The 24,912-nt window shown below is 61.2% G+C and overlaps 1 protein-coding gene across 2 annotated transcripts in view; it reads left to right on the forward strand.

The window, feature by feature from the left end:
* COL7A1 (collagen type VII alpha 1 chain) overlaps positions 1 to 24,912 on the forward strand; it is a 30,403-nt gene that overhangs the window by 387 nt on the left and 5,104 nt on the right. The window contains exons 2-102 of one of the 2 annotated variants that reach the window (XM_081525695.1): positions 313 to 493; positions 1,156 to 1,315; positions 1,402 to 1,495; positions 1,587 to 1,748; positions 1,920 to 2,083; positions 2,166 to 2,295; positions 2,398 to 2,514; positions 2,621 to 2,767; positions 2,854 to 2,970; positions 3,046 to 3,195; positions 3,285 to 3,407; positions 4,048 to 4,191; positions 4,284 to 4,409; positions 4,518 to 4,661; positions 5,248 to 5,367; positions 5,526 to 5,669; positions 6,025 to 6,150; positions 6,251 to 6,397; positions 6,652 to 6,774; positions 7,130 to 7,276; positions 7,500 to 7,634; positions 7,720 to 7,866; positions 7,949 to 8,085; positions 8,365 to 8,491; positions 8,578 to 8,724; positions 8,805 to 8,977; positions 9,076 to 9,111; positions 9,195 to 9,221; positions 9,317 to 9,361; positions 9,435 to 9,497; positions 9,940 to 10,011; positions 10,107 to 10,142; positions 10,287 to 10,322; positions 10,503 to 10,574; positions 10,676 to 10,753; positions 11,004 to 11,030; positions 11,113 to 11,166; positions 11,297 to 11,359; positions 11,455 to 11,514; positions 11,632 to 11,667; positions 12,053 to 12,097; positions 12,177 to 12,212; positions 12,554 to 12,598; positions 12,679 to 12,714; positions 12,835 to 12,867; positions 13,180 to 13,212; positions 13,378 to 13,431; positions 13,506 to 13,565; positions 13,658 to 13,693; positions 13,791 to 13,871; positions 13,970 to 14,005; positions 14,202 to 14,246; positions 14,430 to 14,501; positions 14,739 to 14,783; positions 15,031 to 15,057; positions 15,233 to 15,262; positions 15,391 to 15,471; positions 15,547 to 15,582; positions 15,666 to 15,701; positions 15,796 to 15,876; positions 16,129 to 16,164; positions 16,570 to 16,632; positions 16,718 to 16,762; positions 17,378 to 17,413; positions 17,487 to 17,522; positions 17,634 to 17,729; positions 17,842 to 17,877; positions 17,966 to 18,001; positions 18,126 to 18,173; positions 18,495 to 18,530; positions 18,643 to 18,765; positions 18,850 to 19,050; positions 19,149 to 19,184; positions 19,264 to 19,317; positions 19,485 to 19,553; positions 19,628 to 19,672; positions 19,788 to 19,850; positions 19,999 to 20,043; positions 20,369 to 20,404; positions 20,542 to 20,577; positions 20,717 to 20,761; positions 20,972 to 21,004; positions 21,082 to 21,144; positions 21,235 to 21,270; positions 21,351 to 21,431; positions 21,565 to 21,633; positions 21,776 to 21,811; positions 21,889 to 21,930; positions 22,084 to 22,128; positions 22,224 to 22,268; positions 22,833 to 22,868; positions 22,953 to 23,012; positions 23,155 to 23,262; positions 23,442 to 23,513; positions 23,610 to 23,645; positions 23,798 to 23,857; positions 23,980 to 24,024; positions 24,220 to 24,255; positions 24,368 to 24,403; positions 24,477 to 24,533; positions 24,659 to 24,730. In XM_081525695.1, coding sequence (XP_081381821.1) covers positions 313 to 493; positions 1,156 to 1,315; positions 1,402 to 1,495; positions 1,587 to 1,748; positions 1,920 to 2,083; positions 2,166 to 2,295; positions 2,398 to 2,514; positions 2,621 to 2,767; positions 2,854 to 2,970; positions 3,046 to 3,195; positions 3,285 to 3,407; positions 4,048 to 4,191; positions 4,284 to 4,409; positions 4,518 to 4,661; positions 5,248 to 5,367; positions 5,526 to 5,669; positions 6,025 to 6,150; positions 6,251 to 6,397; positions 6,652 to 6,774; positions 7,130 to 7,276; positions 7,500 to 7,634; positions 7,720 to 7,866; positions 7,949 to 8,085; positions 8,365 to 8,491; positions 8,578 to 8,724; positions 8,805 to 8,977; positions 9,076 to 9,111; positions 9,195 to 9,221; positions 9,317 to 9,361; positions 9,435 to 9,497; positions 9,940 to 10,011; positions 10,107 to 10,142; positions 10,287 to 10,322; positions 10,503 to 10,574; positions 10,676 to 10,753; positions 11,004 to 11,030; positions 11,113 to 11,166; positions 11,297 to 11,359; positions 11,455 to 11,514; positions 11,632 to 11,667; positions 12,053 to 12,097; positions 12,177 to 12,212; positions 12,554 to 12,598; positions 12,679 to 12,714; positions 12,835 to 12,867; positions 13,180 to 13,212; positions 13,378 to 13,431; positions 13,506 to 13,565; positions 13,658 to 13,693; positions 13,791 to 13,871; positions 13,970 to 14,005; positions 14,202 to 14,246; positions 14,430 to 14,501; positions 14,739 to 14,783; positions 15,031 to 15,057; positions 15,233 to 15,262; positions 15,391 to 15,471; positions 15,547 to 15,582; positions 15,666 to 15,701; positions 15,796 to 15,876; positions 16,129 to 16,164; positions 16,570 to 16,632; positions 16,718 to 16,762; positions 17,378 to 17,413; positions 17,487 to 17,522; positions 17,634 to 17,729; positions 17,842 to 17,877; positions 17,966 to 18,001; positions 18,126 to 18,173; positions 18,495 to 18,530; positions 18,643 to 18,765; positions 18,850 to 19,050; positions 19,149 to 19,184; positions 19,264 to 19,317; positions 19,485 to 19,553; positions 19,628 to 19,672; positions 19,788 to 19,850; positions 19,999 to 20,043; positions 20,369 to 20,404; positions 20,542 to 20,577; positions 20,717 to 20,761; positions 20,972 to 21,004; positions 21,082 to 21,144; positions 21,235 to 21,270; positions 21,351 to 21,431; positions 21,565 to 21,633; positions 21,776 to 21,811; positions 21,889 to 21,930; positions 22,084 to 22,128; positions 22,224 to 22,268; positions 22,833 to 22,868; positions 22,953 to 23,012; positions 23,155 to 23,262; positions 23,442 to 23,513; positions 23,610 to 23,645; positions 23,798 to 23,857; positions 23,980 to 24,024; positions 24,220 to 24,255; positions 24,368 to 24,403; positions 24,477 to 24,533; positions 24,659 to 24,730 — 7,574 coding nt within the window. Of the gene's footprint in view, positions 1 to 312; positions 494 to 1,155; positions 1,316 to 1,401; positions 1,496 to 1,586; positions 1,749 to 1,919; positions 2,084 to 2,165; positions 2,296 to 2,397; positions 2,515 to 2,620; positions 2,768 to 2,853; positions 2,971 to 3,045; positions 3,202 to 3,284; positions 3,408 to 4,047; positions 4,192 to 4,283; positions 4,410 to 4,517; positions 4,662 to 5,247; positions 5,368 to 5,525; positions 5,670 to 6,024; positions 6,151 to 6,250; positions 6,398 to 6,651; positions 6,775 to 7,129; positions 7,277 to 7,499; positions 7,635 to 7,719; positions 7,867 to 7,948; positions 8,086 to 8,364; positions 8,492 to 8,577; positions 8,725 to 8,804; positions 8,978 to 9,075; positions 9,112 to 9,194; positions 9,222 to 9,316; positions 9,362 to 9,434; positions 9,498 to 9,939; positions 10,012 to 10,106; positions 10,143 to 10,286; positions 10,323 to 10,502; positions 10,575 to 10,675; positions 10,754 to 11,003; positions 11,031 to 11,112; positions 11,167 to 11,296; positions 11,360 to 11,454; positions 11,515 to 11,631; positions 11,668 to 12,052; positions 12,098 to 12,176; positions 12,213 to 12,553; positions 12,599 to 12,678; positions 12,715 to 12,834; positions 12,868 to 13,179; positions 13,213 to 13,377; positions 13,432 to 13,505; positions 13,566 to 13,657; positions 13,694 to 13,790; positions 13,872 to 13,969; positions 14,006 to 14,201; positions 14,247 to 14,429; positions 14,502 to 14,738; positions 14,784 to 15,030; positions 15,058 to 15,232; positions 15,263 to 15,390; positions 15,472 to 15,546; positions 15,583 to 15,665; positions 15,702 to 15,795; positions 15,877 to 16,128; positions 16,165 to 16,569; positions 16,633 to 16,717; positions 16,763 to 17,377; positions 17,414 to 17,486; positions 17,523 to 17,633; positions 17,730 to 17,841; positions 17,878 to 17,965; positions 18,002 to 18,125; positions 18,174 to 18,494; positions 18,531 to 18,642; positions 18,766 to 18,849; positions 19,051 to 19,148; positions 19,185 to 19,263; positions 19,318 to 19,484; positions 19,554 to 19,627; positions 19,673 to 19,787; positions 19,851 to 19,998; positions 20,044 to 20,368; positions 20,405 to 20,541; positions 20,578 to 20,716; positions 20,762 to 20,971; positions 21,005 to 21,081; positions 21,145 to 21,234; positions 21,271 to 21,350; positions 21,432 to 21,564; positions 21,634 to 21,775; positions 21,812 to 21,888; positions 21,931 to 22,083; positions 22,129 to 22,223; positions 22,269 to 22,832; positions 22,869 to 22,952; positions 23,013 to 23,154; positions 23,263 to 23,441; positions 23,514 to 23,609; positions 23,646 to 23,797; positions 23,858 to 23,979; positions 24,025 to 24,219; positions 24,256 to 24,367; positions 24,404 to 24,476; positions 24,534 to 24,658; positions 24,731 to 24,912 lie in introns of both variants that reach the window. The other variant, XM_081525696.1, reaches the window with a different exon arrangement.

The raw sequence follows: 24,912 nt of genomic DNA on the forward strand, positions 1-24,912 counted from the left end.
CGTCTCTCCAACTGCATCCAGATGTGCGTGGGTCCCCTACCCCTATGACAGTCTGCGCTGGTCCCCAGAGGCCAACCTCAGTCCCTGATTCATGCCCGCACCGCCGACTCTGCCTCCCCACCAATCATCCGCGGGAGAGTCCACTCCGGGCTCCACCTCTGCTCCCTCCACCGCTCCCAGGCCCAAGCCAGCCTGGGCCGGCTTCCATAGTGGATGAGGCCCACCCGCCCCCTCCCCAGCCCCAGGGGACCACTGTGAGAGGAGGGGGTGGGTGGGCTCCAGGAAGAAACCCTGATGACTTGCCGGTCACAGTGAGCTGCACGCGCCTCTACGCCGCTGACATCGTGTTCCTCCTTGACGGCTCCTCGTCCATCGGCAGAAGCAACTTCCGTGAAGTGCGGGGTTTCCTTGAGGGTCTGGTGCTGCCCTTCTCCGGAGCAGCCGGGGCACAGGGTGTGCGCTTTGCGGCCGTGCAGTACAGCGACGACCCACGGTCAGTGGACCCCCACCATTGGACCCACCAGGAACCCTCCCCCAGTCAGAAGCAGAGAGCTCCAAGCCCCTGGGTCAGGTTTTAGGGAACCCAGAGGGTCCCCTCCTTCCACCTACCAGGGCATCCTCTTAAGAAGCAGGGATTTCCCAGGTGGAGACCTGACACCTGAGACCCCCCCCCTCCCCACTGGCGTCCTGCCAAAGACAGGGGCTGCATTTTCTGATCTGGAGATGGAGAGCCTGGGCGAGGGGCGCCAGGGGCTTAAGATGGCCTGGGTCTGCTGGGCTCCCCATGTTCTAGCCTCCTGATGCCCGTCAGCCTCTCACTTAGCAGAGGGCCTCCCTGTCTGGCCAGTGTCCACCTCCTTACAACTGGGCCCTTCCTCCTACCATTATTTAATTAAACAGACATCCCAGCCCCTGAGCCTGGGAGCCCCACGGGGGCCAGGCCTGCTCAAGCCTAGCCACAGGCAGGACACAGAGAGGCACCTAATGACTTTGTTAGCTTAGGAGCTTCAGAGATGGAGGGAATCACAGAATCACAGAACTGAGAGGACCCTCAAGGGGGCCTGATAACTCACCACCCTCACCCTAGAGACCTCTGAGAGGCCAAGGCCAAAAAAAGTTCTTGTCCCTAGCCTGCTGCCACCCGCCTCCCCACAGGACAGAATTTGACCTGGATGCGCTTGGCTCAGGAGGCGATGTGATCCGTGCCATCCGAGAGCTCAGCTACAAGGGGGGCAACACGCGCACAGGGGCCGCAATTCTCCACGTGGCTGACCGCGTCTTCCTGCCCCAGCTGGCCCGACCTGGTGTCCCCAAGGTGATCTCTCACCCTACCCTGCCTTCCAAGGTGACCCCACGTGAAGGGTCTGAGGCAGTCCTGACTTGACCCTGTCCCTGCCCCAGGTCTGTATCCTCATCACAGATGGGAAGTCCCAGGACATGGTGGACGCAGCTGCCCAGAGGTTGAAGGGGCAGGGAGTCAAGCTGTTTGCTGTGGGTGAGCACCAAGCTGGGGTGACGGGTCAGCTGGGTCAGGGGCAAGTCAGAGGGCATGTGGGCAGCTGAGCCCTGACTGGGCGTCACCTCAGGCATCAAGAATGCCGACCCCGAGGAGCTGAAGCGAATCGCCTCACAGCCGACCAGCGATTTCTTCTTCTTCGTCAATGACTTCAGCATCTTGAGGACACTTCTGCCTCTGGTTTCCCGGAGGGTGTGCACAACTGCTGGTGGTGTGCCTGTGACTCTGCCCCGTGAGTTCCCGCTCACCCTGGGTGTCTGACCTGAACCCCGACCCAAACCCCAACTTGGCAGTGCCAATTCCATCCCGTGTGCTCCTAAACTTTGACCCTGGTACTGACCCTTCACCCTTAGTGCTGACCCCTGATTCTCTTGCCTGGTTGCCTGACTGGCCCCTTCCCCAGCCGATGACTCGACCTCTGGCCCACGAGACCTGCTGCTGTCTGAGCCAGGCAGTCAGTCCTTGAGAGTCCAGTGGACAGCGGCCAGCGGCCCTGTGACTGGCTACAAGGTCCAGTACGCACCCCTGACGGGGCTGGGACAGCCACTGCCAAGCGAACGGCGGGAGGTAAGGTTGTCGGCAGTGGGAGGTGGAGGGCTGGGGGCTTACCTGGGCAAGGTGGAGTGACCTCTGACCCTGGGCATCACAGGTGAGTGTCCCAGCTGGTGAGACCAGTGTGCGGCTGCAGGGTCTCCGGCCACTGACTGAGTACCAAGTGACAGTGGTCGCCCTCTACGCCAACAGCATCGGGGAGGCCGTGAGCGGGACTGCTAGGACCAGTGAGCAGTTTTGCTAACCTCTGACCTCACTCGCCCAACCACCCATCCCTGTAACCCCTCTCTGCTCTGGACTCACTAATCCCTGATGGGACCTTCCCCTAGCTGCTCTGGAGGGACCGGAAGTGACCATCCAGAATACCACAGCCCACAGCCTCCTGGTGGCCTGGCAGGGTGTGCCAGGTGCCACTGGCTACCGGGTAACGTGGCGAGTCGTCAGGGGTGAGTGAGAGGTGCTGTGGGCGGAAGGGAGTCCCTGCGCCTCAGACAGGACTGTGGGGTCCTGAGTCTGCAAGACCCACTGACCCTTCTGTGCCCCCCGGGGCAGGTGGGGCCACGCAGCAGCAGGAGCTGGGCCCTGGGCAGGGGTCTGTGTTGCTGCGGGACCTGCAGCCTGGTACCGACTATGAGGTGACTGTAAGCGCCCTGCTTGGCCGGAGCGTGGGGCCGGCCACCTCCCTGACTGCCCGCACTGGTGAGAGGGCTGGGTGCTTCCTTCAGGCTGGGTGGGCAGGCTGGCTGGGCACAGAGGACCACTGACGTCCCATGTGCCCTGGACAGACACGTCCGTCGAGCAGACCCTGCGTCCTGTCATCCTGGGCCCCACGTCCATCCTCCTCTCCTGGAACCTGGTGCCTGAGGCCCGTGGCTACAGGCTGGAGTGGCGGCGTGAGAGTGGTCCGTGCAGGAGGCCGGGGCGGGCAGATGGGGTAGAGGCCTGGCCTCGGCTGGCCTAACCCCGTCCTCCTGCAGGCTTAGAGGTGCCACAGAAGGTGGTGCTGCCCTCTGACGTGACCCGCTACCAGTTGGATGGGCTGCAGCCGGGCACCGAGTACCGCCTCACGCTCTACACGCTGCTAGAGGGCCGTGAGGTGGCCACCCCGGCAACTGTGGTCCCCACGGGTGAGGGCCCCTGTGGGCCTGGTCAGATGAGCGGGGAAGGGATGGGGGTCCCAGGCCACCTCTTACACTGTGCTCTCTCACCCATCCAGAGCTGCCTGTGGGCCCCGTCGCAGACCTCCAGGCCACCGAGCTGCCTGGGCAGCGCGTGCGAGTGTCCTGGAGCCCAGTTCCCAGCGCCACCGAGTATCGCATCACGGTGCGCAGCACCCAGGGTAAGGCGGAAGCCGCCAGGCCTGTACAGACACTAAAGTTCAGCCCTCGGGGTCTGACTGCACCCTCACCGCACCCCTTTTCACTCCTGGGTCTCTACAGCCTCCTCCTGTCTCCTTGTCCATCCGTCTCCCAGGAAGGCCCTGAGGCCAGACCTGTCATGGGGCCTGTCTGTCCCCTGCCCTGCCCCTGCCTATCTCTGCGCCTGGATCTGTCTCCACTCCCCACCCCACACCCCTGACCATGGTTTTCACCTTCTCCACAACCATGAGCTCAACCCCTGCCCTTCTATAAGCTTAGCTGGGACCACTCTCCTCCCATGCCCCCGTCCAATATGGACACCACATTACTATTAATGACCTGTCAGCTCACATTGCCATCCACCAACTTCTGGCATCCTGCATGTTATGCCCCTGTCTGCTCACTCCCATCACTATCGCCATTCATCACAGGCCCGTTTTCCTGTGTCGCTGTCCCTCATGACTCCTTTTATCCCCTGTCCTTATGTCTCACCCTTTTCTGTCCCACGTCCCATCCCTCACTGACCCTTTTTGTCCTGTATCTCTGTCCATCACTGACTGCCTTCACCCCCACCCCCATCCCTCACTGACCCCTGCCTGCCTGTCCTACCTTCTCTCCTAGGGGTTGAGCGGAGCCTGGTGCTTCCTGGGAGTCAGACGGCCTTTGACCTGGATGACGTCCGGGCTGGGCTCAGCTACACGGTGCGGGTGTCAGCGCGAGTAGGCACCTGGGAGGGCGCTGCCAGCGTCCTCACTGTCCGCCGGGGTGAGCACTGCATGCGAGGGCTGGAGGGGGACAGCTGCCTGACTCACTCTGGGGTCCTGGTTCTGATCCCTGACCTCTGTCCTTAACTTCAGAGCCAGAAACCCCACTGGCCATCCCAGGGCTGCGGGTCGTGGCATCGGACGCAACGCGAGTGAGGGTGGCCTGGGGACTGGTTCCCGGAGCCAGCGGATTTCGGATTAGCTGGAGGACGGACAATGGTCAGCGGGGGGGGTGTGGGAGGGCTGTCGGGGGGAGGGACGATCAGGGTATGGGGGACCCCAGGGCAGGCAGGAGCCATGTGTGCCAGCCCTTCCCTCTGACACTAGGTCTGGAGTCCAGCCAGACAGTCCCCTCAGACTCTACTGCCACCGACATCATGGGGCTGAGACCTGGGACCTCCTACCAGGTGGCTGTGTCTGCGCTGCGAGGAAGAGAGGAGGGCCCCCCCGCGGTCATCGTGGCTCGAACAGGTCAGGGCCTGACCCGGCCCCTTGGCGCTCTCTCTTCAGTGCTGTCAGACCCCCATGGCTCCCCTCTCAGACCCTTGCTTCTCTACAGAACTCCAGTCTCCCGCTTTAGATCCCCACCGCCTCCTCCCCCGGAGGCCCTGCTCCCCTCTTCAGCCTCCCTTGGCTCCCCCGAAGTCCCTGCCTTCTTCAGATTCCTCTGCCTCTCCCTCAACACCCCACTCTTTTTGCCCTCAGATTTCCACCCCCTCACCTCTCAGACCCCATTGCCTGTTTTCTGCTGGCCCTGACCCTCCTCTTAGACTTATACACTTTCCACTCCTAATACCTCCACCAGAACCCTATTACCTTCTCTGTCAGACGTGCCGGTCTCCCAGATTCCTGTCCCCTGCCTCCTCAGATTTCCACTGTCCCTTCTGTCCGAACCCCTCTCCTTTCTCATCTGACCCACCTGCTGCCTTCCGCTGTCAAATCCATGCCCCTGGTTAGACTCCCATTGCTTTCCTCTAGTAGATAGATACCCAACACCCTCCCCCATCAGACCCTCCACTGCCTTTTCCATCACTCCCCCATCGCCTCTCCCTTCCAGATCCCCTGGGCCCAGTGAGATCTGTCCATGTGACTCAAGTCAGCAGCTCATCTGTCACCATCACCTGGAACAGGGTTCCTGGTGCCACAGGGTACAGGGTCTCCTGGCGCTCAGGCCGAGGTGGGGACCAGGGATTTGGGAAAGGACCCAGAGGTTTTGGAGGTTGTGGGGGGGCAGGTCTGGGTGGAATGGGAGCAGGGGGCTTCCTGGGGGTCCAGGTTAGACATTGGTGGTCAGAGTCAGGATAGTGCTAGAGCTACCTTCATCCTCACTCCTAGGCCCAGAGAAATCCCAGTTGGTTTCTGGGGAGGCCACGGTGGCCGAGCTGGATGGGCTGGAGCCAGATACTGAGTACACCGTGCGTGTGTGGGCCCGTGTGGCTGGTGTGGATGGGACGCCTGCCTCTGCGGTTGTGAGAACTGGTAAGTGGACCCTGGCCAGCTGCTAACCCCATGTCACTGACTGCCCTGTCTGCTGTGTATTCCTGACTGCTCCAGCTGCCCGCTCCATCACTGATCCTCCTGTGACTTCTCTTCCCACACTGACCTACCCCACACTGACTAGGAGCCCATGCACAGTGACCTCCTGGCTGCTCCCCACCACCCACTCCAAGGCACTAATCTCCTCCCTCTCAGGAGTTGCGTACACACCTGTCACACTCACCTCACACTGAGCTTCAGATAGACCTTCCTGCATCGAGGAAGGTCTCAATGCCTGTTCTGCCACCCCGTTCTCTGCCAGCTATCCAGTGACCCCTTTCCCTGCCTCTGCCCCCAGACCCTCAGCCCGTGGGCAGTGTGTCGAAGCTGCAGATCCTTAATGCTTCCAGTGACGTTCTGCGGGTCACCTGGGTGGGGGTCACTGGAGCCACAGCCTACAGACTGGCCTGGGGCCGGAGCGAGGGTATGGTTCCCTGACCCTGCCCCTGCCCTTCCTGGCTCGGATTGCCCCCTCTGGTCCGCCTCCTCTATCTCTGACTGCTACCCTATGCTCACCTGGCCAGGTGGCCCCACAAGACAGCAGATTCTCCCAGGAAACACGGACTCCGCAGAAATACGGGGCCTCGAAGGCGGAGTCAGTTATTCAGTGAGAGTGACCGCACTCGTAGGGGACCGCGAGGGCGCGCCCGTCTCCATAGTCGTCACCACCCGTAGGCAGAGTTTGGGCTGGGGCGAGCCTTGGTTTGGTGCCTCCATGGCTTGGGGGCGGGGTTTGCGCTCGGGAATGGAAAAGGGACCAGGGATTGGTCGTCGTGAACCTGTCGGGGCGGGGTCTTCTGGGGGTGGGGTGCGGCATGCAGCCTGGGCCGTGGAGCCTGTTGGGGGCGGTGCGTCTTCCAGGGTTTGCCTGGGATTGGCACAGATGTGGGGGCGGAGCCTCCCTGATGGGCGTGTTTTTCTCTAGCTCCTGAGGCTCCTCCAGCGCTGGAGACACTTCGTGTAGTGCAGCGAGGGGAGCACTCGCTGAGGCTGCATTGGCAGCCGGTGCCTGGGGCACGCGGCTTCCGTCTGCGTTGGCGACCTGAGGGTGAGAGGTACCCCCGGTGCGGGGGTGGGGGGCTAGGGATCGGGGGGGAGGGGCTGGGAGTGGGGTCCGTGAAATCCGTGAGTGGGCAGGGCCTGTCAGTGAGGGTCTGCGGGAATGCTGAAGGTACCTGGGATCAGTCACTTAGGTGCGTGGGATCAGTGAGGGTCATTCAGGCAGAGTCAGCAAGAATGAGGATCACAGTCAGGAGGGTAGACCCCGTTGGCAGAGTCAGTCAGTGAGGCTGGCGGGGGTCATGGTAAGGTAGGTGGGGGTCGGTGAAGTGGACGTGCCCATTAATGCCCGTCTATAGCATCCTTATACATGCCCCCGACCTCCACTCTCATGCCTACCCCAGGTGGCCAGGAACAGTCCCTAGTCCTGGGGCCGGAAATCAGCAGCTATGACCTGGACGGGCTGGAGCCAGCGACCCACTACCGCATATGGCTGAGTGTCTTGGGGACGGCTGGAGAAGGGCCCCCCTCGGAAGTGACTGCATACACTGGTGTGCTCCTACCTCTACTAATGACCTACCCTGACTTCCTGCACCCCATGACCCTGAGTGACTCCTCCTGTAGCCCCCTCTGCCATTCTTAACCTGGGGTGATCCCAGCATGACTTCCGGTGACACTTCCTTCACTATGTTGAATCTGCCCCAGGGTCTCCTTAGATCTCTCTGGGTTCTCAGGATACAGACTCTGATCCCTGGTCTTTGATTCCTCCTCCAGAGTCACCTCGTGTCCCAAGCACTCAACTGCGTGTGGTGGACACGTCAGTCGACTCAGTGACTCTAGCCTGGACCCCAGTGTCTGGGGTATCCAGCTACATCCTATCCTGGCGGCCTCTCAGAGGCCCTGGCCAAGGTGAAGGGGAGGCCAGGGTTGGGGCGAGTTGGCCGTGGGGGCTCCATGGAGGGCATCCTGTTTAACTGAGTTCTGTCTTTCGCAGATCTGCCTGGGGTCTCACAGACACTTCCGGGGACCTCAAGTTCCCAGCGGGTGACAGGTCTAGAGCTGGGCATCTCCTACCTCTTCTCCCTAACTCCTGTCCGGGACGGTGTACGGGGTCCTGAGGCCTCTATCACACAGAGCCCAGGTAGGGTGGGCACCGCAGGAGGGGCCTACAAGAGTAGCTAGATGGGCTGAGTTCTTCAGTAACTCAGCCCCTTTTCCTGCAGCGTGTCCCCGTGGCCTGATGGATGTGGTGTTCCTGGTACATACCACTCGAGACAATGCTCATCGCTCGGAGGCTGTGAAGCAAGCCCTGGAGCACCTGGTGTCTGCACTCGGGCCTCTCGGACCACAGGCCATCCAGGTTTGGCCCCAGAGGCAGCCAGACTCTGGCCTGTCTCTGCCCACCCCGGGCCCCCACACCATTTCCCTGCCCTGCCAGGGGTCCAGGTTTTCTCCCAGCCCTTCCGCAGGCTTCAGATCGCCTCACTAGTTGGCTGGCTCTGTATCCTGCCATCACCGCTGACCCCCCTAATAGTGCAGGTTTATTTACACACGTTGGGCTCTGTGTCTCTCCCCAGGCTCTGTGTCCCCTATCCCTGCTGGGTCATCCTCTCCAGGATCTGTGTTCTACCCACCCTAGGTCAGCCTCCTGTCTTACAGTCACCGGCCCTCCCCACTGTTGTCGCTGAATAGCTCCCATGACCTTGGCGTCATCCTGCAGAAGATCCGCAGCATCCCCTACACAGACCCAAGTGGGAACAACCTGGGTAAGGACTCCAGTGGACATGGACTTCTGGGGCTCTCCCATGGGGAGCTCGGTGCCCCTGGGTTTCTGACATGTCCTTTCTCCCAGGCACAGCCGTGGTTACAGCCCACAGATACCTGATGGCACCAGATGCGCCTGGGCGCCGCCATCATGTGCCAGGGGTGATGGTTCTCCTGGTGGATGAGCCCTTGAGAGGTGACATCTTCAACTCTATCCGTGAGGCCCAGGCTGCTGGTGAGGAGCAGGGCTGGTGGGAATGGGACCTGGGAGCAGCCTGGGCCCCAGCAGGGTCATCATGCAGATTGTCTCCTTAGGGCTCAAAGTGATGATGCTGGGGCTGGCGGGAGCTGACCAAGAGCAGCTGCGTCGCCTGGTGCCTGGTATGGACCCTTCCCAGACCTTCTTCGCTGTGGATGATGGTCCGAGCTTGGAGCAGGCTGTCAGTAGTCTGGCAGCAGCCCTGTGTCAGACAGCCTTGACCACGCAGGTTTGGAAGGGGCCTCTGGGGGACCAGGTGGTGGAGAAGAGTGAGTCTGGGGGCTCTTGGTGGAACTGCCTGACCTCAAGGAGACCCTGTATCCACAGGCACAGCCAGAGCCTTGCTCAGTGCATTGTCCAAAGGTGAGTGTCCAGGGTTGAGATTGTGAGTGAGGGCCACTCTTGGGGCAAGCCACTCTGACCCTCACCGACTTGTCTTTCCCCAGGGCCAGAAGGGGGAACCTGGACAGATGGTGAGTGGCTCTGATCAGGGGTAGAGAATGGGTTGGAGGGCTCAGTGGGGCAGGGGGAGGTCAGCAGCAGAGGACTCACTGATCACCTTTCCTAGGGCCTCAAAGGACAAGCCGGGCCTCCCGGCCCCCCTGGCCTCCCGGTGAGTGCCTCCCCACGCCTGTCGTCTGCACCCTGAGTAGAGAAGTGTCCCCTCACCTGCTCTCTCCTCGCAGGGTAGGATTGGTGCTCCTGGCCCCCAGGGACCTCCTGGAAGTGCCTCTGTGAAGGGCGAGAGGGTGAGTGTAGAGACCACTGAGGTTCCCCTAAGACAATCCTCGAAGCTTCCTCAAGGTTTTTGGAAGAGAGAGTGAAAAAACTGAGTTAGAAACACAGAGTATTTCTGGAAGCCTAAGTGAACGTGATAGACTGTGGCAGAGACTTTGGGGAAGGGTCTGAAGTGGAGGGGGCAAGTGGGGTTTTGAGGTCCCCTGGAGAGCCTGGGTGGAAGTTCTAAGTCCTCGAGGCATGGGAGGCCCTGGCCTCATCACTGCCCCTGTGCCTGGTGTTTGGCTCCATTCAGCTCAGGGGCAGCATCTTGGCCCCACGGCTCCACCTCCAACGGCACTTGGGCCTGTGGGGTGAGGAGTCCAGGTGAAGAACAGTCAGTCAGCACTTCTCCAGCGAACCAGGGGCACCGAGGGAGGGTCCCTTCCTGCTCTGACCTCTTTGCCTCCTTAGGGCTTCCCTGGGGTGGATGGGCCTCCAGGCAGCCCTGGCCGCCCTGGGACTCCTGGAGCCCCTGGTCCGAAGGTGAGCAAGCCTTGCCCTCGCAGTTCACATGGTGGGACGCTTTGCTTGAGTGGGTGGGGTGGTCTGACTGCTCTGACCCTGGCTTCCGTTTACAGGGCTCCCCAGGGTGGGCCGGCCCTCGTGGAGAACCAGTAAGTTGCTCTCCCTCTCAGCGTCTTCCTAGAGCTCTTTCTGCAGGGTGGGGACCTGGGGTGGTGGAGCGGGATTGGCCTCTGGGGGCCCAAACTGAAATGCACTGAGATCAGACATCACCCTTTGCTCTGTTTGGTCCTCAGGGAGAGCGAGGACCTCGAGGCCCAAAGGGGGAGCCGGTAGGTGAAGGACGGAGGGGAGGGAACCAAGCTGGATGTCCCAGGGAGGAGCAGAGTTGCCCCCCAGCCTGACACTGTGCAGGGCCTAAGGCATGATGCGGAAAAGCTGGGGACCTCTAGGGGCTTCTCCCACCTGGGCTCCCATACCCTGAATCCTGCCCGCTGTTCTCTGTCCTGCAGGGAGAGCCTGGACGACTCATTGGAGGCGAAGGCCCAGGGCTTCCTGGGCAGAAAGGGGACCCTGGACCTCCAGTAAGTTCTAGAGTATGGTGGTGGTGGTGGGGAACCTGTGGGAGCGTGGCAGAGAATGGGGGTCTATGGGGTTGTGCTTTATACTTTGTCTCTTCCATCAGGGTCCCCCTGGTTCTCGTGGGCCGTTGGGGGACCCAGGACCCCGGGGTCCCCCAGGATTTCCTGGAACAGCTGTGAAGGTGACAGCATGACCACCATATGGTCTCATCAACCTCCATGTGATCCAGTGACCTGGTGACCTCATTTGAACCCACACTACCCCTACTGGTCACTCTGAGCCCATATGACCTCTTGACCACCCCTAACCCATGACTCCTCAGTTCCTCCACGACCTTTGTAATCCACTTTGACCCCAAGACCCCCATTCCTCTTGGGATCTTGGGAAGTGCAGGTGTAGTCCAGGGTCATGGGTCATGATCTCTCTTCCAGGGTGAGAAAGGCGATCGCGGGGAGCGGGTAAGTAAGGGGCAAGTTAGGCTGGGGGTGGCATGGCACCTGATTCCCCCTGGCCATCCCCCGACCTGCTGTTCTTTCCCAGGGACCCCCTGGACCAGGTGACGGCACTGCTGCTCTGGGCGAGCCTGGGCTGCCGGTGAGGGAGCTTTGAGGTTCTGCTGGGGACCGCAGGGGCCATGCTCCGGATGTGGATAGAGGAGCTGGGGGAGTGGGGGTGGTGCTGGGCCTCAGTTTGCAGCTTTCAGTTTTTACTCACTTCCTCCTAGGGTCTTCCTGGAAGCCCTGGACCCCAAGGCTCAGTGGGCCCCCCTGGAGAAAAAGGAGAAAAGGTGGGAGACCTGACTTCTTGGTGTCCTAGTTCTCTGGTGGAGGGAGGCCTCTGGGTACAGGGAGCAGGGTCTTTTACCATCTGTTCCTCCTTCAGGGTGACTGTGATGATGGAGCCCCCGGCCTCCCAGGACAACCTGGGAGCCCGGGTGAGCGGGTGAGTGTGGGAGCCAGGGGTTCTGAGTGTGGGGGGCAAGGCCCCAGCCCTCACCCTCAGCCATCAACCTTCTACTCCATCCTTATTCCCAAACCCAAATCTCTGAACCCCTTTCAGGGCCTTCGGGGACTTCCTGGAGATGCTGGCCCCAAAGTAAGTGCTGGGACTTCCCTAGGGGCCCAGTGGTTAAAACGCTGAGCTTCCAATATAGAGGGTGCAGGTTTGATCCCTGATCAGGAAGCCAAGACCTCACATGCCCCATGGCCATAAAAAGAGATCATAAAACAGGAGAAGCAATATTGTAACAAATTAAATAAAGACCAAAATAACAACAACACCAAAAAAAAACATGCCATTTGGGGAGGTCAGGTATGAGAGGTGACACACTGGGACCCCTGTAGGATTAGGGGAGGCAGAGGACCGGAGGTAGGAGTTCTCTCCAGGTCAGAGGTTGCGGTTTCAGGGGTGGCTGACTGGAATCTGAGACAGCTTGTTTGGGCTTCAACAGTGAAGGCCCCTGTCCTGTCTCTCCCCTCAGGGTGACCGAGGGCTAACAGGGGCCGCCGGTGAGCCTGGAGAGAAGGTCAGTGTGCCCTGGGGGGTCTCTCAGGGCCCTGGAGGGTCTGGGGCAGACTTGGTTCTGACCCATTCTGTTCGCCCAGGGTGAACGTGGATCGCCTGGCCCAGTGGGACCTCAGGTGAGCCTACTGACCCCCAGTGCCAGCTGACTTTGGGTCACTACCCCTCCTGATTCTGGCTTCTTGCCCTTGCCCTCCACTGCCCCTGACCCTCTACCCCTCCTCACATGACTTCTAATCTCCGCTGCTGCAGGCTCTAACCCTCAGCCTCAGGGACCTGCTTTTAAGTCTCTGACCCTGCTGAACTGACCTTGACTTCCACTGACCTGGTCTCTGTCTTCCTGCTGACCTCAATCCTGATCTGCTGGGACCCCCATCCTGAACCTATAGTCTTTCTCTGCCATCATCCCTCTACCCTCACCTGCCCCACCTGGGTCAGCATTTCTGCTTCTCTTCCCCAGGGGCTGCCAGGAGTTGCTGGACGACCTGGACCTGAGGGTCCTGAAGTAAGTCTGTGACTGTGGGCCCAGGAGTGGGGCTTTATGTGTTCCTCCCCATCCTGGGCTCACGTTTTCTCCATGTGCAGGGGCCACCAGGACCAACCGGCCGCCGAGGAGAGAAGGTGGGTCACGGGCTGGGAGTCAGTCCCCCCTATACTAGGGATTGTGGCAGGTGGGACCCTGGGACTTTGAGTCCCCATGCGGGTCCCTGACCCATCCCTGTCACTATCCTCTCTCCACAGGGGGAGCCTGGTCGGCCTGGAGACCCCGCAGTGGTGAGTGAAGTGAGGGTGGGTCTCTGATCACAGCACAGCCCCTTGAGCACTGTTACACTGCTGGAAACCAGCACTGTGGCCTCAGAGCTCTGTAGCTCTGATACTGTAACAAATCTTCCAGCTCCTGGCTGTGATCCTGTGACCCCATGACCATCGTACAGGCCGTGAGCCCTGTGTAACCCCTGCCCTGCTCCCAGTGGTGACCCTGTAACCTCTGGGCAGAGACTTCGGGTTTCATATAACCCCAACCCCAATCAGAGCTGTAGTACTATGATCCCTTGGCCAAGCCATGTCTGTCCTGTTTGTTTTCAGGGACCTGGGGGTGCTGGAGCCAAAGGAGAGAAGGTATGTCTGGCGAGAAGTGAGGGGGAGCTGTTACAGGGTTGAGATCAAGGTCGCAGGGCGTGCCTCAAGCAGGGCCCTTGGAGGTCATGACAGTTGTGGCATGATTGTTGGGTAGTGGGGCTCGTGGAGCCTGGAGCTGAGACTGATCGTCTTTGTCACCTCTAGGGAGATATGGGGCCCCCCGGGCCCAAAGGAGCTACTGGATTCAAAGGGGAACAGGTAAGTGTGGGAAGTGTTAGGGGGTCGGGCAGGTGACAGTTGTGTCCCCTGACCTCTGATCCTTCCTTCCCCAGGGCTCACCTGGCTTGGCTCTTCCTGGAGACCCTGGCCCCAAGGGAGACCCTGGAGGCCGAGTGCGTAAATGTGGGGGGACTGTGACAGAAAGAGATGAGGTGGTGCCTGGGAGCCCCAACTAAGTCCTGTCCCCCCTCCCCACGCCCTACAGGGTCCCATTGGCCTCACTGGCAGAGCAGGACCCCCGGTGAGTGCCTGTGACCTCGGGTACCATCAAGGTTTCTGGGGTCCCCTCCCCTCAAGGACTGGCTATATGTGCAGCATCACTCTCACCTCCTCCGCAGGGTGACTCAGGACCCCCTGGAGAGAAGGGAGACCCTGGGCGGCCTGGCTCCCCAGGACTTGTCGGCCCCCGAGGACGAGATGTAAGAGGACTGGACTGGGGGAGTGCTGGGGGTGGGGAGTAGAGTTTTGCTGGCATGCCTGGGAGTTGGGGATCAGGGCTGACCCTCATGTCTCACAGGGTGAAGTTGGAGAGAAGGGCGACGAGGGTCCCCCGGTGAGACTCCTTCCCATTGTGGTTTCTGATCCTTTGTCCTTGAATGGGAATCCCAGGGGGGTGGGGGCCCCACCAGGTTATCCAGTCCATCCTCCTGCCGCCTGTCCAGTCAGTACCCAGGCCCGTTCGGCTGCCCCTCCCTGAGTTAGCTTGAGTCTAACTCACCTGTTTGATACGGTGTTCTCTTCACCACCAGGGTGACCCAGGTTTGCCTGGAAAAGCTGGCGAGCGTGGCCTTCGGGTGAGGCTTTGCAGGGAGAAGTAAGGGGGGGTTCTGCATTAGAGGAGGTGGGAACAAAGGTGATGGGAAACTCTGACGTGGTTTTCGGGGTGATGGAGAACCTGGGGCAGTATGGAGGTCATGGGGCAATCTGCAAAATCCTGGGAGGGGGAGGGTCCATCTCACACCAGCTACTCTTCTCAGGGGGCGCCTGGAGCTCGGGGGCCTGTGGGTGAGAAGGGAGACCAGGGAGATCCTGGAGAGGATGGACGAAATGTGAGTCATGACCTCTGACCCCTGAACTCTAACCTCAGCTTCAGTCTCCAACCATCCAACTCCCAGCCTCTGACCCTTCCATCCCAACCCTGCAATGCCCAACCCTCTCAGGGATTTCCTGTGACCCCTCATCACAACCCTCAAAGGCCACAAGGATCCCCATGGGTCCCTAGGGTGTTTCCAAAGCCCCGCAGACTGCCGCCTCTCCTCACTGACCCTGACCCTCTGCGTCTGCAGGGGAGCCCTGGACCATCTGGACCCAAGGGTGACCGTGGGGAGCCAGTGAGTAGTGCTGGTGTTTCGGGCACAGAGGGGCTGGAGGCTTGCGGTGCTCTGTCTGGTGAGCCCCTCTGCTAGGGGCCTGGAGATCAAGGTCAGGAGCCCTGGTGGTCATCCTCAGGCCTGATCTGGCTTCTGGGGCTTGGCATTGAGGTGTAGGGAATTTGGAAGCAGAGTGAGCTTGGGGCAAACCTGAGCTACCCTGTGGGGCCCCAGAGTTCCTATTGACTACAATTATTTCCTTCCCTAGGGTCCCCCAGGAGCCCCTGGACGGCTGGTAAGAGCTGACTGGGTCTGATTCTTTGTCATCTCCCCCACCTGCCCCTACTGGCCCCACACATCCCTTCCACCAACTCCCACTTTCCCCCCTGCCCCTGGATGTCTTCACTGGTCCTCACCTGCTCCTCTTCCCCTAGTTGGACTGTTCTTCTCACTGGCCATTCCCCCCACAGGTGGACGTGGGACTTGGAGCCGGAGAGAAGGTACCAGGTTCTGGGGTGGAGTGAGGCTGTGAGCATCAGAAGCATTCCAGCGCCCCTGTGACCGGTTCTGCCCCGGGTGTGCCTGTGGCCCCAGTGCTCTTCCCTCAACACGCTCGTCTCTGCCACAGGGAGAGCCTGGGGACCGAGGACAGGAGGGTCCACGAGGACCCAAGGGCGACCCTGGCCCCCCCGGAGCTTCTGGGGAGAGGGTGAGTGTGGCTGGTCCCATGGGGCTGCATGGGCCTGGGAAACCCTGCTCTGATTTCTTCCTCTCCCATCCTCAGGGCGTCAGTGGACTTCGGGGGCCTCCAGGCCCACAGGTGAGTGATGCACTTTGCACCATCAGCCTAAGTCCCCGTCTTGCCCTCACCTCTCACTGACCTCGTGACCTTGTTCCCTTCAGGGGGACCCAGGTGTTCGAGGCCCAGCAGGAGAAAAGGTGAGAGGGCGTGGAGGTTTTCCGACTGTGAGCCTGGGCTCTCAGATCTGTCTCATCTTTCGAGGCCTCTTACCACTCACTCTGTTTTCCCCAGGGCGACCGGGGCCCACCTGGCCTGGATGGCCGCAGTGGGCTGGATGGGAAACCAGGAGCCTCTGGTCCCCCTGGGCTGCATGTGAGTTGTGACAGTCACTGTGTTGTCGTGCCTCTTCCCTTGTCCCTTCGTATGGTCCTAGTCTCCGGAGCCTTGTGGGTCTTGATGAGCTCTGGGGCCAGCTGGGTTATCTGTGTCTTCTCCTAGTACCCCGCCTGGCTGGGGTGTTACTCTCTGGCAGGCCTTGGGTTCACAGAAGTAGTGGCCCTGTCAGTGGGCAGCGCCCCTGATCCCATGACCACTGCAGACTCCCTGACTTGAGTCTCTCTTCAGGGCGCCACGGGCAAGGCCGGAGACCCAGGGAGAGACGTAAGTAAGGGGGGATGTTAGGATGGAGGGCAGCTCAGGGGTCCACCATAAACTGTAACCTGGCCATAGTTACAGTATCAGTGGCAGTAAGGGCATTGGTCCAGCCCTGTCCTTCGTAGGGTCCCGGTCCCCTGGCAGGCAGGTTTGAGCAGAGTTCTGCTTTCTAATCTTCTCTGCCTTGGGGCCTATAGTAGGACCCCCAAAACCTGAGGCTTCTTCCCTTGGGAGTTTCAGCAGGGAACACCCTACCCTATTGAGTCTCAGCCTTGCGACCTCAATGGCACCTCCCAATTCTGGGGGGGTCTCCACTCTGGAGGAGGTTTTTAGTGGGGTCCTCCAAGTCCATGGATGTGCCCCAGGGGATATCTCAGTGACCCTCTCAATCCTAGCAAAGACTTTTTCCAGGGACTTCCGGGCCTTCGAGGAGAACAGGGCCCCCCTGGCCCTGCTGGTCCCCCCGGAGCACCGGTGAGTCCCACTTTCATGGTTCCCTTTCTGCCCCTTACTGCCCTCACCCCAACCCTGACTTCTGACCAATGACCTCTTCCCACAGGGAAAGCCAGGCGAGGATGGCAAGCCTGGCCTGAATGGGAAAAACGTGAGTGTCTAGAGTAGACACGGGGAAACCTCCAAAAAAATGCTAGCACCTGGACACAGCCCAGACGTGCGACACACACGGGGAGCACACGTAGATAGAGGCTGACGTGCACTGATACCTATGGACCTAACCCACACGTACAGACACATCTGGAAACACATGGCCACGTGCACACAGAGGCAACCTCACAGACACGGTCAGTTAGGTGAACATGCCAACCTGTGCCCGGATGGACCAACTCAGGCTAAAATAACCACGGCCATGGGCACAGGTGAAGGGTACAGACAGATGGAGAGGTGCAGACACACAGGTGTGAGGCCCTTATTCGGGGACACCGAGGACACACTGACACACAGACCCCGCACCCACACTCGGATACGTGCAGTGGCAGGGCCCCAGGGCTGCACGTGGACCTCTGTGGAGGTGTGGGACACACCACCAAGGCTCTGACGGGTGATACACATGGCGACATCCTGACCTATGCATTTGTATCCACACTCACTCGTATACATATGGCCACACAGAGCGGGGTACACACAGGGTTTGCCGACAGACAGCAAGACACATGGACAATTTTTAACTCTGTTGGATCTGATGTGCGTCCTCTGACTGCAGGGAGAACCCGGGGACCCCGGAGAAGATGGGAGGAAGGTGAGTCGCCCTCGCTTGGAGTCTGCTCTGGCTCAGACTGGGGCCAGGTCTGAAGCAGCCTTGTCTTCCTTAGGGAGAGAAGGGAGATTCGGGCGCCCCTGGGAGAGAAGTGAGTGTTGGCGTCTTCTGCAACCTCTGACCCCTGACCCTGACCCTGTGATATGTGACCCCATTCCTTTCCGGGGTCTCAGGGTCCTGATGCTGGCTCCATCCTCCACAGGGTCGTGACGGCCCCAAGGGTGAGCGTGGAGCTCCTGGTAGCCCTGGGCTCCAGGGCCCCGCTGGCCTCCCAGGGCAGGTCGGCCCTCCCGGGCAGGTGAGTGTCTGGGGTAGTTCCAGGACTTGGGAGCAATCAACAGGGGCCATTAGGTTGCCACCCCTGGAGGCCGTGATCCCCTGTGACCTCTTTGTGTTCTGTCATATTTTAGGGCTTCCCTGGCGTCCCGGGGAGTTCAGGCCCCAAGGTGAGTGTGCAGATGCTGGGTGAGGGGTACGGTGGGTGGGCGCTGCCCAGAGTGGGGGCATTTTCCCACCAGTCATTCTTCTTCTCAGGGTGACCGTGGGGAGACTGGACCCAGAGGGGAGCAGGTGAGGCCCCCGTCTTTTTCACTTGTCCTGGTAGCCATAGCACCCACACATGCATCCACACGCCTCCCTCCACCCCCGCCCACTCCCAGGCTGTGTCCAGCAGCTTGCCTCTTGGTGTCTCCAGGGTCTCCCAGGAGAGCGTGGCCTGAGAGGAGAGCCTGGGAGCATGGTGGTGAGTGAGGCCTGGGACATGGTCCTTGACTGTTCCGCACATGCCTGTAGGGGCCGCCTCCACCCCCTTCCGCTTGCAGCCACAGGTGCTGTCCTGTATGCTCCGGCCCTTGCCCTGTGGAATTCCTGTGGCTACATGGAGGGGAACCTGGGTGATGGGACATGCCAGGGAAGGGCTTCCAGTGGCCTCCAGTTGCCCCAGCCAAGGGCTAAAGGGTCCTCTAGGCAGGAAGCCAGGGGACGAGAGTATAGAGGCTGTTTTGGGGGGCAGTGGGGGGCCTTCTCTTCTGTGGGCATCTCCTCATCCAGTTTGTGTCCCCAGAATGCAGAGCGGTTGCTGGAAAATATTGGCATCAAGGTAGGTTGATGGGGGCTGGGCATGGGGGCCGCGGGGAGCCCCACAGGACAAGTAAAGCCCCCAGGGCCAGCCAGGGCATGGGTGGTTGCAGCTGATCCTTCGTGTCACCCAGACATCTGCCCTGCGGGAGATCGTGGAGACCTGGGAAGAGAGCTCTGGTGGCTTCCTGCCCACGCCTGAACGGCGTCGCGGCCCCAAGGGGGACCCAGGCGACCGGGGCCCCCCAGGCAAGGAGGTGTGTGCTGGGTACTCAAGCGGGGAGGGGTTGTTCTGTGGAGGGTGTGGGTGACCACCAGCATGTACTCTTCTTCTCTTCCAGGGCCCCATCGGCTTTTCTGGAGAACGTGGACCAAAGGGAGATCGCGGAGACCCCGGCCCTCAGGGGCCACCTGGCCTGTCCCTGGGGGAGAGAGGCCTTCCTGGACCTCCCGGCCTTGCCGGGGAGCCTGGGAAGCCTGGTATCCCTGGGCTCCCTGGTCCGGCTGGGAGTGTGGGGGAGGCTGGAAGACCCGGAGAGAGGGTGAGCCTGGGGGCTGGCGGGAGTGGCCAGGGAAGTGGGGTCAGGAGGAGCTGGAGTTCCCATGGGCATACCCCCCCACCTTGGCATCTGCTTTTCAGGGAGAACGGGGAGAGAAAGGAGAACGTGGAGAACAGGTGAGCTGGGCAGGGCTTCACCGGGCAGGACTGCCTGCAGGCTGTGCTGGGACGGCCTCCCATTTCCTTCTTTCTGCAGGGCAGAGATGGCCTACCTGGCCTCCCTGGACCCCCTGGACCCCCAGGCCCCAAGGTGATCACCCCAGCTCTGCCCAAGCCTGTGACTGCTGTCACCAAGAGGCCACTGGTGGCTTGGGCCCCAGAAGCTCCGTGTGGTGACTCTGAACCCACAACCCCTTGGGATGACCTGTCCCTGCTGCTATGACAGCACAGCTCTGCCCTGTAATCCTGTGCTTGTAGGTGGCAGTGGATGAGCCAGGTTCTGGGCTCTCTAGAGAACAAGGACCCCCTGGATTCAAGGGCGCTAAGGTCCGTGTGTGGGCTCAGCCTGGGGGCACCTCTGCTGTGGCACGAGGGCCTGGCTTGACATGTCATTCCCACAGGGAGATCCAGGCAGTGATGGCGACCGAGGCCCCAAAGGAGACAGGGTGAGACCTCCCCTCTTCCCACCACGCTGTTCCCCTCCTCCGCAGGGGGCATGCTGGGGTGGTGTGCCCATGGGCACCTGGCAGTGACGCTCAGGGTGTGACACTCCACTTGCAGGGTGAGCCGGGCATCAAGGGCGACCGGGGAGAGCCTGGACAGAGGGGTCAGAATGGCAGCCCGGTGAGTCCTTGCCCCACAGCGCCACATGTGTGCAAGCACACGGCTCTCACTTGTGGCGTCTGGGCTAGAGTCTGCTCTGCCCGGGACTGTCTCAGGGGAAGGTGGGATGGGGGACGAGATGGTGTGGCCATAAACATGTTCTCTTTAGGGTCTGCCAGGAGAGCGTGGCGTGGCTGGGCCTGAGGGGAAGCCGGTGAGTGGCAGCAGGAACAGCCTGGGCCAAGTTCTGGGGCACAGTCACCCTTTTGCAGTGCGCTGGCCCCTGCATGCAGGGGCACCTGTGTCCAGTGATGAGGTGTGGTGCCTGGTTGCCCAAGTCCAAGCGCACATGTCTGATGGCTGTCTGTGTGCACAGGCCCATGTGTACTGTCCATGAGGGGCAGTTCGTGGGTACGGGGTGACTTGTGCCTGAGAGGGGTGAGGGTCCAGATGTGGGACCCCCAGGCAAAGGTCTCCAGAGTGCAGGAACAGGCCCATGGGAAGCCAGATTGAGGCTCAGCACCCTCTTCTCTATACAGGGTCTGCAAGGTCCACGGGGGACCCCTGGCCCAGCAGTGAGTACCCCAGAATCCTGCTCCCTCCTGCTCCCTTCCTAATGGGCACCCCCTACAATGGGCAGTCCTGCCTCAGTTTCCCTGGTAGGGTGGGACTGGCTCCCCCCACCCCATTTGGCTCTGTCTCTCTCCCACAGGGTGGCCACGGAGACCCTGGACCACCTGGGGCCCCGGTGAGTGATGGGGAAGCACTGCCTGGTGGGCATGGGACAGGCATCAGTCCCCACATCGGGGGGATAACTTGTTTGTGTTAGTCCGTAAGTCCAGGTGCAACTCAGACCCCTGTTTCCTGCTCTTGATATTTTTTTCTAGGGTCTTGCTGGCCCTGCGGGACCCCAGGGACCTTCTGGCCTGAAGGTGAGTATAGGCATGTGTGGGTGTGTGGCTGGAAGGAGGCAGGGGCTCGGAGCAGCCTGTCTGCACCAGGACAGTGTCTGCCAGCCTCCGGGGACGTCACTGCCCCGCTGAGCACCAAGGTGCGCTGTCCATGCGGGCTCTGCTTGTGGACCGGGGCTGAGTGGCCTCTGGTCCATCTGTCGGCTCATTCAGTGTCTGTGTTTTTGGCAGGGGGAGCCCGGAGAGTCAGGACCACCAGGACGGGTGAGTGGCCCAGCCCACGGGGAGGTCACAGGGAGCCGGGCGGGGTTGGCACTGTCCTCAACTCCTGCTTCCTCCAGGGCCTGCCTGGACCTACTGGAGCCGTGGGACTTCCCGGCCCCCCTGGCCCTTCAGGCCTGGTGGTGAGTGAGGCCCCTACGGGGACACGAAGTCCCTGCCCCCCAGGTCCCCTGCTCTCCATGTCCCTCTCACATCCGACTTGTTCCCCGCAGGGTCCTCAAGGGGCACCGGGTTTGCCTGGACAAGTGGTGAGTCCTGGGGGGTCAGGGCCGGGCTCCGGTGCTCGGGAGTCAGCGGGCAGGCCCCTGACAGTGCTCTCCCATCTCAGGGGGAGACAGGGAAGCCGGGAGCGCCGGGACGCGATGGTGCCTCTGGGAAAGATGGAGACAGAGGAGCCCCCGGCGTGCCGGTGTGTGTTCAGAGGAGCTCGCTGCGGGCCTGCGATGGGGGCTGTGCAGCCATACGCCCACAGGGAGACAAGGGCTGGGCCGCAGGGGTAGCAGGGGGAGAGGCACTGACTTCTGCCCGCCGTTCTGCCATAGGGGTCACCAGGTCTGCCAGGCCCTGTCGGACCTAAAGGAGAGCCGGGACCCATGGGGACCCCTGGACAGGTGATCTTTGCTCCTGACCCCCAGCTTCCACATCAGCTCCTCTGCCCGGCCCCCAAGCCTAGTCTGCCCCTCCCATCTGGACGGTGGGGTAGGGGTGGGAAGGTGGCAGGAAATGGGGTGACTCACCAGGCGTTCCCCACAGGCTGTGGTCGGGCCCCCTGGAGCAAAGGGAGAGAAGGTGAGTGTGGGGGAGGCCCTGGGGTGGGGGGGAGGGGTGAGGGCTGAGGAATCCCACTGACCCTTCTCTCTCATCAGGGCGCCCCTGGAGCCCTTGCCGGAGACCTGGTGGGAGAGCCGGTGAGTGTGGAACCCCCAGTGCATAGGTCACCCACCCCGTGACCCTCACGTTCCATAATACACCCCACCCAGCCCGGCCTCCTGCTCCCTCTTTGAGTCTCTGCTGTCTGGGACCCTGACATCCATGTGTCCTCCTGACCCCTGTATCCACAGGGAGCCAAAGGTGACCGAGGCCTGCCGGGGCTGCGGGGCGAGAAGGTGAGGTGGGCCTGGCCCCAGGGTCTAAGCGTTGGGCAGGGAGGGCTATGGTTGGGTGGCCACACACCCTCACCCTCACCCCACTTTCTATGCAGGGTGAAGCCGGCCGTGTGGGGGAGCCTGGAGACCCTGGCGAAGATGTGAGTCTGGGGTCTGAGCGAGTCCGAGTCTGGGTTAAGGAGTGTAGTTGTGGACGTGAGGGAACATTCCTGGGCCAGGGCACCTCTGAACCTGAGCCTGGCCGAACATTCCAGCACTTGGGGTCCTGCTCCTGGAGCACATGGGGGTTGAGTCTCCTAGCTTCCACATGCTCATCCTAGGTCTTCCGGTCCTCACTTCTGTGCAAGCGTGCTCCTGTCTCATCTCCTGGTCTCGGGACATGTGGGAGTTCTGTGGGCTTCTCCTTGGTCATGTATTGGTGCTGCCCCTTCCCCCGCCCTGTCTCTGCTCCCGTATCTGAGCTCATGCCTGTGGTCATGTCGTGGTCATGTTTGTGGTCATATCAGTGGTCATTGCTAAGCTCCCTGGACTGGGACACAGCTGAGATCCTGCCTCTATCCTCACTCCCATGTACCTGTGCTCACATCCTCGGTCCCAAATGCCCATGATCACCTCCGAGCTCCCCTGGGAATGTTTTGGGACCATCCCTGAGCTCTGGGTTCATGTTCCTGCTCTCAAGTGCTGTTTACTTTGTTTTCTCTTAGGGTCAGAAGGGGGCTCCAGGACTCAAAGGTCACAAGGTATATGTGCCCTAAGGCATTCCCAATGGGAGGTCATGGTCCCGAGACGCCCTGAGCCTGATCTGACTCCTCTTTCCCTTGAAGGGTGACCCAGGAGTTGGGGTCCAGGGGCCCCCTGGGCCAGTTGGTCCTCCAGGTCTAAAGGTAAAACGGTGCCCTGTGGCTAGTGGTGGGGGCAGAAGGTGGGGCGGGGGGCCTGGAGGTGGGAGGAAGAGGGTCTTCAGGGGCTAGTCCTGAGAAGGGGTCCTGCTGGGACCATTCCTCCCTTTGCTAACCTCTGTTCCAGGGAGACTCAGGCCCCCCCGGACCCCCCGGACCTCCTGGTATTGTGGGGTTCCCCGGCCAGACAGGCCCTCGAGGAGAGCTGGGGCAGCCGGGCCCCAGTGGAGAGCGGGTAAGGGTGCCGAGGGCTGCGTGTGGGGACTTGGTGGCCCCAGGACCTCTGGATCTGGTTGCGGGTGAGGAGGAGGAGGGAGCCCAGCCCTGCCCAGGGGGCTCCTGGTCTTGGGGGAACAGCAGGGGAGAAAGGTTCCCCAGTCTCTCTTCACCTCTCTTGCCTCATTTTTACCATAGGGTCTGGCAGGTGCCCCAGGGAGAGAGGGAGCCCCAGGTCCCTTGGGGCCACCTGGACCACCTGGGTCAGTGGTAAGTAGAACGCCCCAATGCCCCATGTCTGATGCTGTGTGTTGGGGACTTAGTTGGGAGCTGAGCCACAGACTGACTTCATCTCTCTGCCCATAGGGAGCACCTGGGGCCCCTGGACTCAAAGGAGACAAGGTAGATGTGGCAATGCTGCTGGCCATCTGCTGCACCACCCCCTCCAGCTTCCGCTGACCCCTGCCATCCCCTCTAACTCCCACCCACCTCCCGTGACCCTCTGCCCTCCACCAGTTCCCCTGACTGACCCCTGGTATCCCATTGATCCCTAGGGGGACGCTGGAGCAGGGCTGCCTGGGGCCCGAGGCGAGCGTGGGGAGCCTGGTGTCCGGGTGCGTATGTCCTGCCCTGCGGCCATGGCTCTTGCAGGGAGCCACATTGAGACTCCCTTCCTCACGGCTCTCGCCTCTGATTTCCAACTTACTGAGTCACTGAAGCTAATGTCACCATCCAGGGTGAAGATGGCCACCCCGGCCTGGAGGGACCCCGAGGACTCGCGGTGGGTCCCCCGGGGGAGAGGAGCAGTGGAGTGACTCAGTCCACAGCCTCTGCTGCCTCTGCTTCTCCACCTCTGCTCTCTGGTCCCTTGTCTCCCCCTTTCCCCGGGGCCTTCCAGTCCTCCCCCGCACCCTGAGCCATCTGCCCACTGGTCCTCCCAGATTCCCTTAGCTCATTATCATCTTCTCTCATGCAGGGCCCCCCAGGAAGCCGGGGGGAACGTGGGGAGAAGGTAAGGATGTGGAGCAGAGGCCCCTGGCATGAGTGTGGGTGGGGATGGGTCTTATAACTCAGGATCTGGGGCTTCACTACTGGAGTGAGACCCACATCCTTCTCCCCAACAGGGTGACACTGGGGCCTCAGGACTGAAGGGTGACAAGGTGAGTGTGGGCACGGGCAAGGGAGGGGACTCAGGGTGCTCCTGACTCCTCTGACTTCCCCCTGTCCATGCAGGGCGACTCAGCTGTGATTTTGGGGCCTCCGGGGCCACGGGGTGCCAAGGGGGACTCGGTGAGTGGGTCTGGTCCATGGGTGGGGGGTCTCCTGTGCGGGGTGGACCAGGGGATCTGAGATCTCAAACCCCCAGAGGGTAAGGGACTTGGAGCCCCTGACCCTGATTTCTCGCCCTGACCCAGGGTGAACGAGGGCCTCGGGGAATAGATGGTGACAAAGGACCTCGGGGAGAGAGCGGGGAACCTGGAGAGAAGGTATGGGGATGAGGTTGGGCTGTTCTATACAGGGTGAGGTGGGGGGTCCTGCAAGCTGGGGGGCCCCATGGAGGGTCTGTGAGGACAGAAGTGGAGGATAGAAGAGAGATTTCTGGGGGTCCAAGGGGAGGGGGTTCTGTCAGCTGTAGCAACTCTGGGGCAGCTGAGAGGATGGGGGCTCT

The sequence above is a fragment of the Giraffa tippelskirchi genome, chromosome 9 (assembly GCF_054371585.1).
Source record: "Giraffa tippelskirchi isolate mGirTip1 chromosome 9, T2T-mGirTip1v1.2.pri, whole genome shotgun sequence".
Classification (NCBI taxonomy): Eukaryota; Metazoa; Chordata; class Mammalia; order Artiodactyla; family Giraffidae; genus Giraffa; species Giraffa tippelskirchi.